At 37.8% G+C, this 16,183-nt stretch overlaps 1 protein-coding gene across 2 annotated transcripts in view; it reads right to left on the bottom strand.

Annotated features, from left to right (window-relative positions):
* MYO1E (myosin IE) overlaps window positions 1–16,183 on the bottom strand; it is a 177,399-nt gene that overhangs the window by 85,926 nt on the left and 75,290 nt on the right. For both annotated transcript variants that reach the window (XM_039865445.1, XM_039865444.1), the window contains exons 2-4: window positions 15,980–16,123; window positions 8,861–8,950; window positions 5,855–5,949 (exon numbers count right to left, since the gene is read on the bottom strand). In XM_039865445.1, coding sequence (XP_039721379.1) covers window positions 5,855–5,949; window positions 8,861–8,950; window positions 15,980–16,123 — 329 coding nt within the window. The remainder of the gene's footprint in view (window positions 1–5,854; window positions 5,950–8,860; window positions 8,951–15,979; window positions 16,124–16,183) is intronic.

Below are 16,183 nucleotides of genomic sequence, written 5' to 3'. Positions count from 1 at the left end.
CTCATAGTATATGGTAGCTATTAACACCTCCATGGAAATGTGGCACATGTGAGACATAGTCACTTACCAGTAGGGTGACGAAAAAATATAAATGAGGTTGGAAGTTAGACATGGCTAAGTTCAAATACAGACTCTGCTATTTACTAGTTTGAGGCTCCTAGAAGTCTCTTAAATCTCATTTTCTGGACAAAACCTAGAAAAATAGCAATGTTGGCACCCAGGATGGTTGTGAGGATAAAAAGAGGTGACCTATATGAGGGCAGGCACTCAAGAAGTATATCTTGCCTGGATTAGTTAATGGTTCTCAAGACAAGAGGTGACTGGGATTAGGGTTTCAGGAGCCTTCGTCTTGCTTATCAACTAGAATAAATTAGGGAGCTTGAAAAAAGATATTGATGCTCTGCACTCATCATAAATTAGTTGAAGCAAAATCTCTAGATGTAGAACTCAGGTACCTGTACAGCTACTGGGTTAATAAGGCAATTCAGGAATTGGAAACATTTATTCTGGAAAGTTAATTACTGAATACAAGGCATGGTAGATGAAATTAGCATCTATTGCAGCCACTCTCCCTGCCCTGTCTGCCAGTGGACTGTTGGGGAAGACTTGGGAAATATCCAAGGCAAATCCTGGGTGTTCATTCCTGACTAGAACTTAACCTAACGGATGGCTGGGGTTGGCAGGAGAAAGTGTAGGTTAATAAAAAGGGGCTGACCTGCTTAGAGTCACAGGAAAATAAACACCAGAAATGATGGATTTCTCCCAAGCAAATAAACTACTCTGAGGAATCGAGCAACACTCTGAGTTCGCTGTCTCCAGATAGAGGTGGGGACCATGATCTGATGTCATTAGCCAATATGATCATCCTTCTGTTCTGGTTCCCCTCTTGGGCAATATTCCAGGGAAATTGCCTGAGCTATCCATAGGCAGAATTCTTCTTATAAATTCATTAACTGGGGTCTAATTCACAGTCATTTGTGAGTTGCGTGGCCAGAGTCAGTCTACCTGAAGCTGCTCAACTAGTGATTTTGACAAAACAAGTCTGTAGACATGCAGAATTCAGGACCGAGGCTTTGATGGAAGTCTGTGCTTGAGAAAGCAGCCTGTCTTCTTCCTTGATTCCTTTCTTTTTAAATTCAGTTTGTTACACTGAGTTCTAGTCCAGAAATAGTCAGCTGCCATTCCATCCTATCAGCATATCCATCTCTTTGAAAAACAAGAGTAAGATTGGGAGGAAACTGGTAATACTGCTGCTATGTGCTGTATTATCCCATGCATTTCATCACTTAGACAAGGTCACACTAGGGAAATTGGGAGGTGAAGGTCTAAAAAGAACACCAGAGAGATTAGGTCATTGTTAATTTTTTTATTTTCTAATTAAATGATACTAAGAGTTACCAGTCTTTCCAGCTATGGAAGAAGCCCTTAGCACAGAAAGCTAGCTTCTCTCCCAGCCCCAGGAGAATGGGTGGTTTGCTTTCTGTTCACAAATGAATGCAGGCAAGGAGCATTTGACTCATCCCATAGTTGAACAGGTACCCAGCTCTCTCAGCGTCACTAGCTGCAAACTAGGGCCTCTCTACCCATGGCATTTCCCTGCCTTCCTTTTCCTCTGGTATTATTTGGAAGAAAGATCACCAAACCAGGAGAGACCTCAGAGCTCATCTGGTCAATCAGTTCACTCACAAATGAAGAAACCAAGGCCCAGACAAGTGTTAGGTTTGCTACCTGGGATCACAGAGCTGCTGACAGTGAACCATGGCATGCCAGAGGTAGCAAATCTACTTTCTTAAAGGAGACAAACACTGCTCTTGAGTAATAAAGAATTAACACAAAGAGGGGTCAGGCCTTGCCCTCGGCTAGTGGGAGGTAATCTCTAGGGTCCCAGAATGTCCTGCCTGACAGGAGTCTCTCTATGCCTGGGGGCTTTGAGATAGTCTAACAATATGATTTATGATGGAGGCTTTGGAAAGCACCATTTAAGTTCTGACCCCCACTCCCCATCCCAAGAGGAACTGGAGACTAAAGGTCAGCCATGCAGGCTGTATGTGAGTGAGCCCAAATGAAAACCGGACACCAAAGGCTCAAGAGAATCTCCCTGGTTGACAGCACTGCTGGTTGGCAATACTATTGCCAACACACACATTGAAACTGGAAGGAAGTAACACCATTCACAACTTCATGGGGAAGAGGACAACCAGAAGCTTCACATTTGGAGCCCTCCCAGACATTGCTCTATACGTCTCTATTCTGCTTCTGGTTTGAGTCCTTTTGCTATAGTACAATTGTAATCATAAGTATACAGCACTTTCATGAGTCTTGGGAGTCATTCTAGTACATCACTAAAACTGATGAGGTGGTGGGAACCCCTGAATTTATAGCTGGTTGAGGGTAGCCTGGGGACCCCCTAGTGTCCAAAGTGAGAACAGTCTTAAGGAGGATTATGGCCTTGTGACCTCTGGCCTAACTCTGAGTAGTTAGTGTCAGAAGTCAGAGCAGCTTCCTGTTCTACCATCTCCTAAATTAAAGCATAGCCACCACAACAGAAGTCCTTGGAGCAGGGCCTTCAGGTCTTCGCTACCTGAACAGTTGGAAAGAAGGATCCTAGAAGTGGGCACATGTCCTGCTTCAGTGCATGTGCATCCTGCAGGGACAGATCGATGGGGGCTGGATGTGGGCTGGGCAAAACTGAGGCAGCTTCCAGAGTTGTGTAGCTCACGCAGCAAGACCATTCCCTTCTTTCTCATCTCATTAGTGGCTCGTAAGGAAGGAGAAAAAGCGAGGGACTGAATTCGAAAACTCATCCTGTATTCTCTCACTTAAGAAAATGTCCCTCCCTCACCTCTCTACTGACCAGTGACCTCCACTTGGGGTCAAACAGAATAATTTCCTGTTGAGCAACCCAACTCATCATTACCCAAATGTTCCTTCCAAAGAGGCTTAACCTGTATCTAATTAGGTATTTAGATCTAATTCCAATTTACAGAAAATCCAGTTGAAGAAATTAGTGCAGTGATAGCACGAGGAAGCAGTTAGACAAATCTAAAAGGTATCTATAGGAAAACTTGGTTGGTGTCTTCACCAAGTCGATGTCACAGAAACAAACAAACAAACATGGCGGTACTAAGGGAACTATGGTAGGAAAAAAAAAAATGAACGACTCATGCCCAAATGCAACCAGTGTTCCTTTTTACATAAACCAGCAGGAAAGGACATGTTTGCAACAATTAGAGAAATTTGAATGTGGATTTCTTATTTTTAGATGATATTAAATTTTTATTAATTATTTAGTTGTGATAATGGTCCTGGGGCTAAGGGAAAATATGTTTTTATTTTCCAGGGATATGTATAGAAATATTTAGAGGTAAAATGTCATCAAGTCTGTATTTACCTTGAAATACTTGAGATCTATATTTACCTTGAAATACTTCAGTGTTCTTTGTTTTATAGTTTTGACTTTGGAGCCATGTAAATATTTTATACAATTATAAAAGAAAATTAAATTTTAAAATGTTAAATCCCTAAAATCCAAAATGCGATACATGAACCTAACTGTAGGTCAAGTTGGAATGTCATGGCACAGAAAAGATTATTTTAAGTTTCTTTTAAACCCAACATTTTGACTGAATTATAGAGTGAATTCAGTATTTCTATTAATAATATTGGTATTGTTATTTTAAAGCATCAATGAAATTACTTATTTGCTTTATCCCATTACATATGTATTTTTATATATGTTTACTTATGAGTATATAGAAGTATAGGTACATATATTTGTATTTCTATGTTTATATTTATATTTATACACATACAACATACAGCAAATAATTGTGATAATGTCATCAGGAACCATGATTTTTAACATTAAAAGAAACGAGATACAAACATAAAAATAAAAGAAGTAAAAATCATATAACCTTAAAAATGAACTGAAAATTATCAATATGAACTTATGTCCCATTTTGTTGCTTTAAAAATTTATATTCCTTTATCTTCTGACAAGAACTAGTAGCACTACAACATATGACTAGATTGGTGGTCTCTAAATATCATTTCCCATTAAAATAAAACAAGGCTTTTTGGTGAAATAACTGATTCCAGGTTTGGCAGGAAATGTACAAGATGAGTCTGGAACATCTCAAACAAGGAAAATATCAAAAAATACTGGGGTCATATTAAAGGGACACAGGAGTCAATATAAAGGGTCCAGTGGTCAAAGTCAGGATCTTTTGAGCCCCAAAGCAAAACTGCAATGCAGTAAAACAGATAATATATTTTAAATACATTAGTTTGGAATGATACTGAAAATAAAAACATTACCTTGGGAGGTTGCTAAGGCATCAACTCATTGCTTTGAAAACTGGCAAAGACAATGAATCGAACTTTTTATCTCGTTTTCCCATATGGTATTTTAAGGTAACCAAATAAAAGAATTCCAACTAATAAACATAGAAGAAGTAATAAAATTAGGAAATAACTATTTTTCAACCATTAATTAAACAATGATTGTGAAATGAGAATTTATAATGAGTGACCCACTGGTAATTTGAACACCACACAAAGAGACCAACAGGCATTAATTAAGTGCAAAGCATCGCTGACAAAGCATTTTTGCCAAAGAATTGTATCTGAATCTGATGAAGCTTGTAGATATAAATACCAATTTATAATTAGCTAATCCCAGACTACAGGAAATTCTGCAGGAGAGAACTGTTAATGACTAAAAGACTAAGAGATTAGCAACTAAGGGCAATGTTTGAGCCTTATCTGGAATCTGAGTAAAAACAAACCAACTATAAAAAAAGGATTTATAAAACAATCATGGAATAGAACTGATAATATGAGATGATGTTAAAAGAATTATTCATTTTCCAGGTGCAAAATGAATGATCTTTTTGAGTTGCATAATAAATTATCGACAAATGAAATGAGTTGCTACCTAAGATCTGCTTTAAATGATCAAGTGGGTGCAGGATGGGAGGATTAGATGAAACAGGATTAGTCATACATTAATAAATGTACAAGTTGGATGATAGGTACACTGGGGCTTATTATAACATTCTTTCTAATTTTGAGTATGTTTGTAAATATCCCTAATAAAAAAATTTTCAAAAGTTTTCAAAAATGCTTCAGATGAAAATTTAAAGAACTAAAAAAGATGAATACTAATATGACAAAATGTTAACTGTCGAGTTCTCAGTGATGGGAATATGGATGCTTATATTTTCTCTATGTTTGAAAATGTTCATAATAGTAAACAAAATTGTAAAAGCACTTAAACCCAGCAAAAACTGGGAGCTGGATCAGGCTAAAAGGATTTTGAAATGCAGCTACAAACACCTAATGCAGGTGTTTACCACTAATGCCCATAGAAAATTAAAAGCAGATGACAAAGTACACCAAAAAAGCTCAAACGTGAACTAAATTATTAGAGAAAGAAAAGCAAGGGACCTAGAGAAAAGGACTTCAGCTGACAAAACAGTGAAACTTATGACATAAAGGATCTCCAATTCAGAGTAAACCCACAGTATGATCAAATGGAAGGGGAAGGTTTTTACGATTTTTAGTTCAGGGCCTCTATGATGATCAATGAAGTAACTGGCTAGCACCATGTGCCCTCGAACTTAATGCCTTAAGCCACAGGGGTACAAACAGCAACCCCACAGAAGCTCAAAGCTTTTATGATTTGGAATTATGAAATAAACCAAGACATCGCAGACAGCGTGCTTATTACTCAGATACATTAATCACCCTCTGACATCAGCAGCTATTGCAAAAGCACTGCTTCTCCTTGGAATCTCTAATTACAGCATGATCTCACATCCTCTATATCTAACAAGGTTCTTTTCCATACCTGATGATGACACACTGGTTTTCTCTGTCAATGATCATGTTTCTGTACATATTATCTGCGAGAGCATAGATATGTGGTGGGTTTTCATACTGTGCCTAGAAAAGCAAAACAAACAAACAAAAAACCAAATAAACAAAAACAAAAAAAATGTGGTCAGATAGAGCAACATTACATTTCTTTTCTTGGCCTTGGCCTAAATAACTGTATAGTTTCAATGCCTATAATTACATCTTAAAGGTTACATAATACAAGAATTCATAGACTTGCCTAGGTCATGAGAAGTTACACCTAACAAAGTGAAGATGGAATTTGGACTATTCCGTAGGCACATGTGTGATTCAGCCTTCAGACATGACCCGCGTCTTCAGATACTCCAACACACACCCTTCCTCCCAAACATGCCTCTGCAGATGACATTCCATTGTTAAATGTTTCTAAAGATACTTGGGCAACAGGTCTTAAGAGACGGCTACTAAAAACCTGGATCTGACTACTAGAATTCTAAATTCCTTCCATTTTTTCCCTAAGAGGCAAGTCAGAGATGACTATCTATGAATGAGGAAAAAAACTAAAAATTTTCCATAAGAAGAGGGCAAGCCATATGGATCTTTAAAGTGATAAACTGGTTTGACCAGTTTCTTTCATCACAATAGGTGGAAAAAAATCCTACCACACTAAGATATTCTCCTGGGTTTGTGTTTCAGTCTCATGGGATATCTTAGCTATGCATAAGTATAAATTCACTGTATCAGGATAACTTCAGACCTGCTTTCTTCAATTTCTTGGCACCCACCTCCCTCAAAAATTACTAAAAAGAAAAATACTTCATGTGGTGTAAAGACGGAGAAAGAAAACCCTTATATTTAAGGCTATCTAACATAAAAAAGTGAAAGGAACACCAGATCCAGAGGGAGAAGACATTTAAACTCTGTCTGCCTTCACTGGTCTCCCATCTCTAAAGTTGGGATAATAATGTCCATGCTATGAACGTCACAGGGTAACTGAGATGATGGATGGGAAAGTAATCTGAAAAGGTGGAGAAATATGCAAAGGTGCAGCATCATTTACTAATCCAGCTTTGATATTTATTATAAAATGACTTACTATAGAAAAAGGAGCCTGGCCCAGAAATTGCCATTTGTTGCAAGTTCTGGCAGATCAAAGTCAAGTGACGAGACAGGATGAGAAGAGGCTGCTTGGATGCTTGCACATATGTAAAGCGCTGGTGTATCCAGAGCCCATGGTTCTCTCTGTGTTGTGAGCAAAAGGCTCACAAGGGAAACTGCCCAGTGAAGGTCAGAGGCTATTCCTGGGACTGGTCGACTGAACAGCTTTAAATAGGAACAAGAATAATATGTCTCTGCCTTCACCTTACAGTCAGAAGAGGATGCATAAATGGGATCTTAGGATATAGTCTTAAAATGGCCTCTGGCCTAAATTGTTTATGCAGGTATATTTAATACCTCTTGAAAACAGAGAAATAGATTATAAGAAATAAAAGAGGATGGAAAATGGAAGGAAATGGAGTAGAGAGGAAGCTGTGGGCAGTGGAGAGAAAGGTGTGGGCTAGCCACTGCCCAACACGGCTTTAAAGCCGATTAACTCGTTATATCTGATGTTTGCAAGTGACTGTTTTTCAAATTGGTTTCCTATGTATGGTCTCATGGAACCTCTGAGCTACCCTTGAGAATTATAGGGTAAGCATTTCTTCTACCTACTTTTTCCTCCCCTGAAATCCCTGAAAGTCACTGGGACCTAACTTCAGCTCCAACACGCAATAGATTCAAGTACTTCACCTCTCTGAGCTTTGGTTTCCTCATCTGTGAAATGGAGGTGGAGAGTAATACACACCCAGCACACAGGGCTGTTTTATTATTATCCAAGTTATTATCGCAAGCGTAGCATAGAACCTGGCACTCACTAAATACGAATTTTACAACACTCTGTTACCATTAGCAGTTAAAAATAACTATAAATTTTTACAATTCTAGGGGCATTTCTTTAAAGAGAACTCTTCGAAAAATGAACGCTCTGAAACGGACCCATGTAGCAATCATTTTTTCAGAGAACTGGAAAGAAATACGAAAGCACAGCCCTTGTACCCACCCCCGCCTTGGCTGTCTCTGAGAATGCCAAGCCAGCTCCGAGCCTGCTGCCCTGGCCCCGCTGATCAGGGTGCCGGGGCAGGACCCAGCCTCCGCTGACAGTGTTCCCCTTGTGCTGGGCTCCCATAAAGGCAGCATTATCAAAGGTCTTTCGCGTGGCAGCCTCCTTCGGCTCTAGCGACCAGCACCATTCATCTGGCAACAATGGGGTGGGCTCTTGCTCTGGGTAAATTGCCTTCCACTTCAACTGATGAATTTGTGTGGGCTCTCTTTTGTTTGTTTTCCAGGGGTCAGGATTAATGAATGCTCTTGTGCTTCTGCTGCAAAGGAAAGAGCGAAGGGAAAAAGATGCAGAGATGGGGAGGCCTGGGGAAGTGATGAACCACGCAATGAAATACATTAATTAAGATTAGAGTTTCTACTTTTATCACACAACTGAAATGGCTACGGAGCTGTGTCTGAATAGGGACCAGAGCCACATTAATAAATGAGGTATTAAAAGATTCATTTTTCACGTTCCAGTTATTGCCACAGCTTAAGGAAGGTTCTGATTCAGACAGAATGATTCCCACTGCCCTATTTACTTTTTATTACCCATTACTGATTTTTTAGTCCTTAGAATTTTGTGGCATGTGTGGAAGAGGATGATCCCCTAAGCTGTAGGTCCTACCTCCCATTTAACTAATTTTGTATGTAATGTTCCAATACTAGACAGCCCTCTGTTTTTTAAAGTTGCATCTAAAGAGCAGCACATCATTAAAAATCAAACAATGTCATCTACTTGAGCTTTCCCAATAATTCATAACAAGGAAATGCAAATGTATTGCCAACATTGAGAAAACTTAAACATGCTTTAAAAAAGCCCAAAACATGACAGCAATATATGTGGCATGTAACTTACCGCTCCTTGGTACATTTCAATTTCCTTGTCCCCAAAATATGGCATCTGCTTGAAAGGGTTGACTGAGATTAATACGGATCCTATATAAGTCTGAATTTACATCCAGTTAAGGTCCATTATTAATCTTCATAGCTACACAGTTTTCAAATTAAGTAACCAGATGTTATCAAGAATTCATAATGATTATCAAATGAAAAACTCATGTATTTGTTTTCTAAAAGATTACAAATAAAGACAAAGGCAATTATCAACTCGCTCAGATTTTGTCCCTCTCCAGAAAGAATAATGACTTAATTTCCAAGGTGTCACAAAAAATTATTATTTTAAATGAATTGAAGCACATTCTTGTAGCATTGGTGACATGTACAGTAAAGAAAAAAAGAAAACAAATGGAAATGACCATGGCATTAAAAGAGCAATTACCATTTCTCTTCTCAAGAGATATTATTTTTTCCTTGAAACTTTTCTCTCTCTTAGTTATACTAAGAATGGATTCATTTATTCACTTAACAAATAGGATGCAAGATAAACTTAATAGTCTTACCCTTCAGAAGCTTAGGGGAGCTAAGTTATATCCATAAGATATTACTCAGAGCAGATAATTACAAACTCACACAGATCAGGTGTAGGGAAAGAAGTTGTTATTTCTGCATGGAGAATCCAGAAGAGAACTTTTTTATACTGAGTCTTAACTGTTTTATACATTTTAATGTGTTCACATAAATGAAGTGTTATTATAATGTAAAAAATATTTCCATATATTCATTCAACATTCGACTAGTTTGAATTGGGTGTCTACAACATGTCAGGCACTATTCTAGATGCTGAGGATACAGCAGTGGACAAAACAGACAGAATAGACAACACTTTTCATGGAGGAACAAACAAACGTTTTGGCACATGTTAACACCTCTGAGGTGCAGGTTTGGTATTATTATCGAACGCAAATGAGCCATGTGTGGAATGGATCACATCATATTTAAAAATTCATATTTATACACGAAGATGAGAATGTGGAATGACTTGGTTGCAATTTTGCTTCCTTTTTCACAAGAAAGATCTCAGACTCGAAAAGGTTGAACCTGAAATGGCAGTAGAGAAAATGGGGGCGTTTTTAGAGCACACCCAGATGTACCCTGTGCTGGTCTGAGGGCAGTCCACGGCATTAAGAGAAAATGTGAATGAGACAGCGAATCATAACTGAAAAATCACTAAAGAGTCATAGAAGAATGGCCAAGAGCAAATGTAGTTCCACGTACTAAAATCAGGTGAGGCCACCTACAGATTAGTGCTTGCTTTTTTTTTCTTTGAGGCACAATTTAGAACAGATAAATTGATGATTAAAATGATTAAGCAGATAAGAAATGTCCATGATGTTCTAGCCAAGACTCAGTACATGTTAATAATAAAAAATAACACTGATTGAACACCTACACGTTTATATGGTACTAATACTAATCCAAGCTCCTAATCACAACTCTGTTACTATTTTAATCCTATTTTACTAGGAGGAAACTGAGGCAGAGAGAAATTTTAAATCTTGCTCAAAATCACAAGCTAGTAAACGGCAGAGCTATGACTTGAACCCAGACAGTCTGGGTCTACTGTCCATACTCTTATTCAACAAGCTATATTGTTTTTCTAGGATTAGCAGGTTATTATTATTGTCATCATCATTATTAGTAGAGTTGCCAGATTTAGCAAAAAAAATACAAAATACCCAGTTAAATTTTGAAGTTCAGAAAAACAATGAATAACTTATGTATACATATTCCAAATAAATATGTCCCAAGCAATAGTTGAGACATAGTGTACTAAAAAATTATTTGTTGTTTAGCTGAAATTCATATATAACCAGGCGTCCTGTATTTTATATGGTAATCCTGAATTGGTAACACAAGGATTGAGGGGTGTTCAATTAGAGAGCTCTGTAGTCTCTTGTAACTTAGGTTCTGTGATCCTTGGAGTACTCCAAACTCTGTCTCCCTTAGTTGATTTTTTTTTTACTATCCTTACTACATGGTAGGGACCAAATTAAAACTGAATAAATGAGATTTGGCCCTTGTTCTGATTCTCATGCTAAACAAATATAGTAATTCTTACAGTAAACCCAATTTGCAAGAAATAGCACTGCTGTGACCAGCCTTATTTCACAAGAAGAAAATGTCGATGTTTGCATTTATCTCTAGGTAAACACAAACTTGGGTGAGCATGATCTTTCCATGCCTCCTTCCCTTAGTTGTAAAGGGAATGCTGTGAATGACATCTGTCCGAGACAAATCGATCACTGCATACAAAGCAGAAAGAGCTGCCTGAGGGACATAAGCCAAAGGAACCACTTCCTCAGCAATCTCTTCCTACCCACCAAGCCCTTGGTTATTGAATAGATATGGATTGGGTTGCATAAGAGCTCCTATAGGAGCCAACATTTTGTTTTTACCATTAATAATCTGCTATGTGAGACGATATCTTATAAAGTTTTTATTTTCACTTAATCGTCCACATAAATTCTGGTAAGGGCCCGGTAAAGAGACACTCAAAGAAAAATTCTCTTTTAGTCTACTCTAGGCCAATCTTGAATCAATGACTGAGGTTGAAAGAGGGAAAACTGTAACTGTCCCTTAAGCTTCCCAGTTGGGCTCTCAAGGGCCATATTATTTGGGAAGATTCCTGAAAAACAAATTTTGGTTTGAAATGGATAATGTAGCTGGTATCTTTGCTAAGTAGCTACAAACTTACCTAAATCAGAAGAACTGAGACAAGAGAATTTAATACAGATTTAAAGGAAACAAATATATTTTAGTTATTTCAGGTGAGACTTTGGCCTAATTGTTTATCTAACTGCAGGCCTTTTTTTCCACCTGGCTGGACCTGCAGAAACCTCAGCCACTTCCCTGAGAACACCGGCCTCCTAATGGATTGGGTCACTTCTCCAGGACTCAAGTATTCACTCCCATCCCTACTGCATAATTCAGGTGTGCCTGAATTGGAAAAAGCTGCTCCAATCGTTGTCCCTACCCACATAATCTTTGGCTGTGAAGGTGTGGCCAAAGGTTAATTTGAAAATGTATGGAGCTACAAGGCTATGATACAAAACAAAAACAAAAACCAGAAAAAAATTATTATAAACTCCGTAATAGAATTGGTGAGACAGAAGGGACCCAACAGATCTTAGAATGCGTGTGGTGGATCTGTGAGTTTTCACTGATCTGCAGCACAGATGACAAAAGAGAAACGATGCCCTGAATTTTTCATAAAGCTCAGTGTATTCAATAAAAAGACTGTTTTTTATTCTTAGATTATTTCCTTTCTACTTTTGGGATGTTAAAGTAGTCTGTCTTTTATGAACTGTGATAGTAGTATAGCTTCTATAAGTTGTTTTTAATGGTCTTATTAGGCAAAGTTAAAGAGTTTAACTTAAAAAATCCCACACATTTTAATAGCCAGTGCATTCCCCCAAACCACCCACACTGATCTAATCGACTTTCCTGTTCTTATCACTGAGGCGGGACAGGCAAGTGAGTGACTTGCTTGTCCCATATATGGAGACCGGTCAAGCTGGAACTTGAGCCCCTGGCTCCAGCCTCCAGACCAGGGCTCATCTCACTGCAGCTCGCAGTCCCCGCAACATGAACTGACTGCCAAGACCCAAAACCTCACTCGAGCCTTGAGCTCCAGTTGCTCTGGCACAAACGCCTCAACTCCTAATTCAAGGACTGAAAATGCCAAGTACATTTGAGTGTGGTCTTTAAGTAAAAACAAGTTTGGAGAAGGTTGGACCAAATGAGCACGGAGTGCTTTGCACAGGAATTAGTTTCATCAGCCAAGTGGCTATAAACGATGTCTCGCCAGGCACAAGAGCAAAATTGCAATGTTTTCCTCGTATACGTTCGAGTGTAATGGTAAGGAGTGTGGCAACGTTCAGGAAAAACGATGGGTAAATTAAACCTTCCTTGTCTTATGAGAAAGAGCTGAAAAATATGGGTTTTTATTGGTAAACGATGTTAGCATTTTCTAAGTAGATGTTTTTCTAATGTAGAACGAAGAAATGTGCTTTTGGCCTAATTGCATTAACAATTGATTGTTCTAAATGCTGACCTTCAATATAAGACAATGTGCTGGAATGTGATGCAGAAGAGGTGAAATGAGCAATTTTATAACTTAATGTGAAATCAAATCTCTTCTTGACTTAACTATTAAGCTTAAGGAGATGGGAGAAAAAACCAATTCTTATTTAAAATAATGCTACTCTATCATAATAAGATTCCCTTAGCACTGAACTGATGAAGAAGGCTTTTATCACTTATCAGAGGAAAATATTTGCAGCTAGACCCTTGGCATTATTTCACTGACATCTAACAAACCCATCAAGCTTCCTCAAAGCTGAAAGCTGTTCTGTGCTATTGACGGAAAGCACATTAATCCTGAGTTTCTCATTTATTGAGTGGGCAGAGATTTCTAAAACACGAAGTCATTAGTGGTCAACTAACGCATTTCCTTGGTAGAACACACGATTAGTCAGTCATTGATTCAAAGGCATTAATTCAAAGGCTGGTAATCAGCCCCCTCTGTGTGAGTCATTAAAAATTATGCTGTCTGAATATAAAAAGCAAGTCTTGATAGTCAACAAATTTACAATGAACACTTAATACAGTGGACCATGGCAAGAATTAGGCAGGAAATTCAAATACACAATGCAAGAGGATGCCATTTTTGTTAAAATTAACAAGAAAGCACATCTATATGCATGTCTATATGTGGATAAATTGAAAAATATACACCAAGAGCTTAACAGGCAATAACCCTACGTGGTGGGACTCTAGGTGCTTTTAATGTTCTCCTTTCTGTTTGACTGCATTTAAAAAATCATGTTAAATTAACATGTATTGCTTTAAAGGGTTTTTTAAACTTTATGTTTTTAAAGAAGACATGTAAGACATAGTCCTTGTCCTTGAGGAATTTCTGGTGTTTTAGTGGTAAATGACCTTTGTAGGGAGAAGTGAGTTTGCCTGGGTTGGCAGCTGATAACTACTGACATCATTTTTTTTTCTTCCCTAGCTGATCAAAATCCATGTTTTTGTGTAAATAATGTAATAAGCTGAACCTACATTCTAAGAAAATTCCAATAAATAATTTGTTCAACTTGTGGAAGTTAGCTTTTTATGGGCTTATCGATAAACCAATCTTCCATTTAAAAGTTTCTATGGTAAATGCATTTGAATTTCCAATAAGCAACTTTACAATTGAATTTTTGGAACATAATTCAGAAATATGGGAGAAACTTATACAGTTGCCTTAGTGTATGATATTAATAACTAATGATATTATGTACTTACTGCATTTATTATTTCCTTTAATACTACAACAACTTCGTATAGGAGATTTTACTATCATTACCATTTTACAGGTGAGGAAATCAAGGTACACAGATCACAAAACTTCCTAAGGTCTCCAGGCACATACAGAGTGGGTTTGAAGCCAGGTAGTCCAGATTCACATCCTACACCCAACTTTTACTAGTCTATCACCTGCCAATTTCCATGTGCCATGGGTCTTGCACTTAAAAGTGATTAAAATGATTTGATGATGATAAGCCCAGATAAAGCGAGTATATTTCAATTTTTGACCAGATAAAATTAAATCTTACAAATGAATACAACTGTTGCCATACAATTAAATTAAAGGAAGCTTTGCACAGGTATCTGGGAGTCAGCAAATTTTTTTTCTGTAAAGGGCCAGAAAAGTAATTATTTTAGGCCTTGTGGGTCATATGGTCTGCTGCCAACTGCTCAAATTCTGCCATTGTAACATGAAAGCAGCCCTAGACAATAATAAAACAAATGAGCATGGCTGTGTTCCAATAAAATCTTTGTTATAAAATGGTAGGCAGGATTCTGTCTGTAGGAGGTAGGCTGCCACCCCTGATCAAGATGCTATTGTAACATAGCTAACAAATCCAAAAATAGCTGTTAAAACTTAAAAGCAGAGGTGTAGAGATTTATTTGGTAAAATCTCTTTCAATAAATAAGAAACAGCACAGTAAGGGTCAGAACTGTCCAAATGCCTCAGAATAATGTTAATTAGTATTGCTAGATAAATATCTGGTGAGTTGAATTTTCCTCTCCTAATAATGGGATAGGCAATCCTCGCAAAGTATTGTCACGTAGGTATGGGAGTTTTTAACAAATAGACAAATGAGCAGTGTACATAATAAACAGAAACTACTAATGTGAAAACTATTCTTCCCAAGCTTTAGGGGTTAAAACCTAAAATATAGGTTACATGGGTTGCAAAGACTCCACCTGTAATGGTCATCCGTAACACGATACCTTCAGAAGTCACCAACAGCATCAAAGTTAAACTTGCTGGTACTACTATATGGATTTTACACAAATCTTTATATTGATTATGACCAGTTCTATAATAATTCCACTAAAAGATCTTAACCTAGTTGCACCGAACGAAACTCCTGAATCCTGTAGGAACTGAAGTAAAAATCACAGTTCTCTGTATATAATGAAGTCAACACAAATTTGAATCAAATTCCCATTCTGAATTTTGAAGAGCCCTATAAAAAATGGCATCTGGCAAGCTAACATTGAAACATAAAGGACAACTCAAGAATGTTGCTTATTTTCAATCGTTGATTTTGCTTATCGTGCTTCTTTTAGTAAATCTAAGAATGCAGAAAAACAGACAAAACTGCATATTTTTTTGCATGCGGCAATCTTTTTTAAACCTTTTAAGTTGGACTTAACTGCTTTGCAATTAGGAGAGCTATCGACAGAACTCTGCAGACTGGGACTTCCTCTAGGAAAAACAGGGGTTTTAGATATCCCATACTAGAGGATGTCGAAGCTACAGTGCCGTGGATTAAAACAGACGGATACTGGCTGCATCCGGATTTTGTGAAGTACCAGAAAAATAATTTAGCATCATCTTTGCCCTTCCCACAGCCTGAACCAAGGGACAAAAAAAGTACAAAACCACATTCTGAAACAGAGAAAATGACACGAGCATAATTTCAGATGGATCTTCTTACACTAGGAATAAAGCCACATTTTATCATGGACACTGTCATCTCAATTAGAAATGTCCAAAGAAATCAATAAAGGATACAAAAATGTAGTCGTCCATGTATCTCTTCTTCAGATTCTCTACGATGGCGTTCTCTGTGATCTTGGAGAGCAGGACCATGTCGTCCACGCCGCTGTGCTTGACATTGTGGCTCTGCCAGTGGTACCGGTAGGCACCTTTGCTTCCCTGCAAATGGAAAACACACAATGATTACGATAGTTTATTTTCTCCTGGGTTTTAACAAAA

This window comes from Pteropus medius, unplaced genomic scaffold, assembly GCF_902729225.1.
Source record: "Pteropus medius unplaced genomic scaffold, Ma_sr-lr_union100, whole genome shotgun sequence".
Classification (NCBI taxonomy): Eukaryota; Metazoa; Chordata; class Mammalia; order Chiroptera; family Pteropodidae; genus Pteropus; species Pteropus medius.
This window is presented reverse-complemented; position numbering and strand designations above follow the sequence as displayed.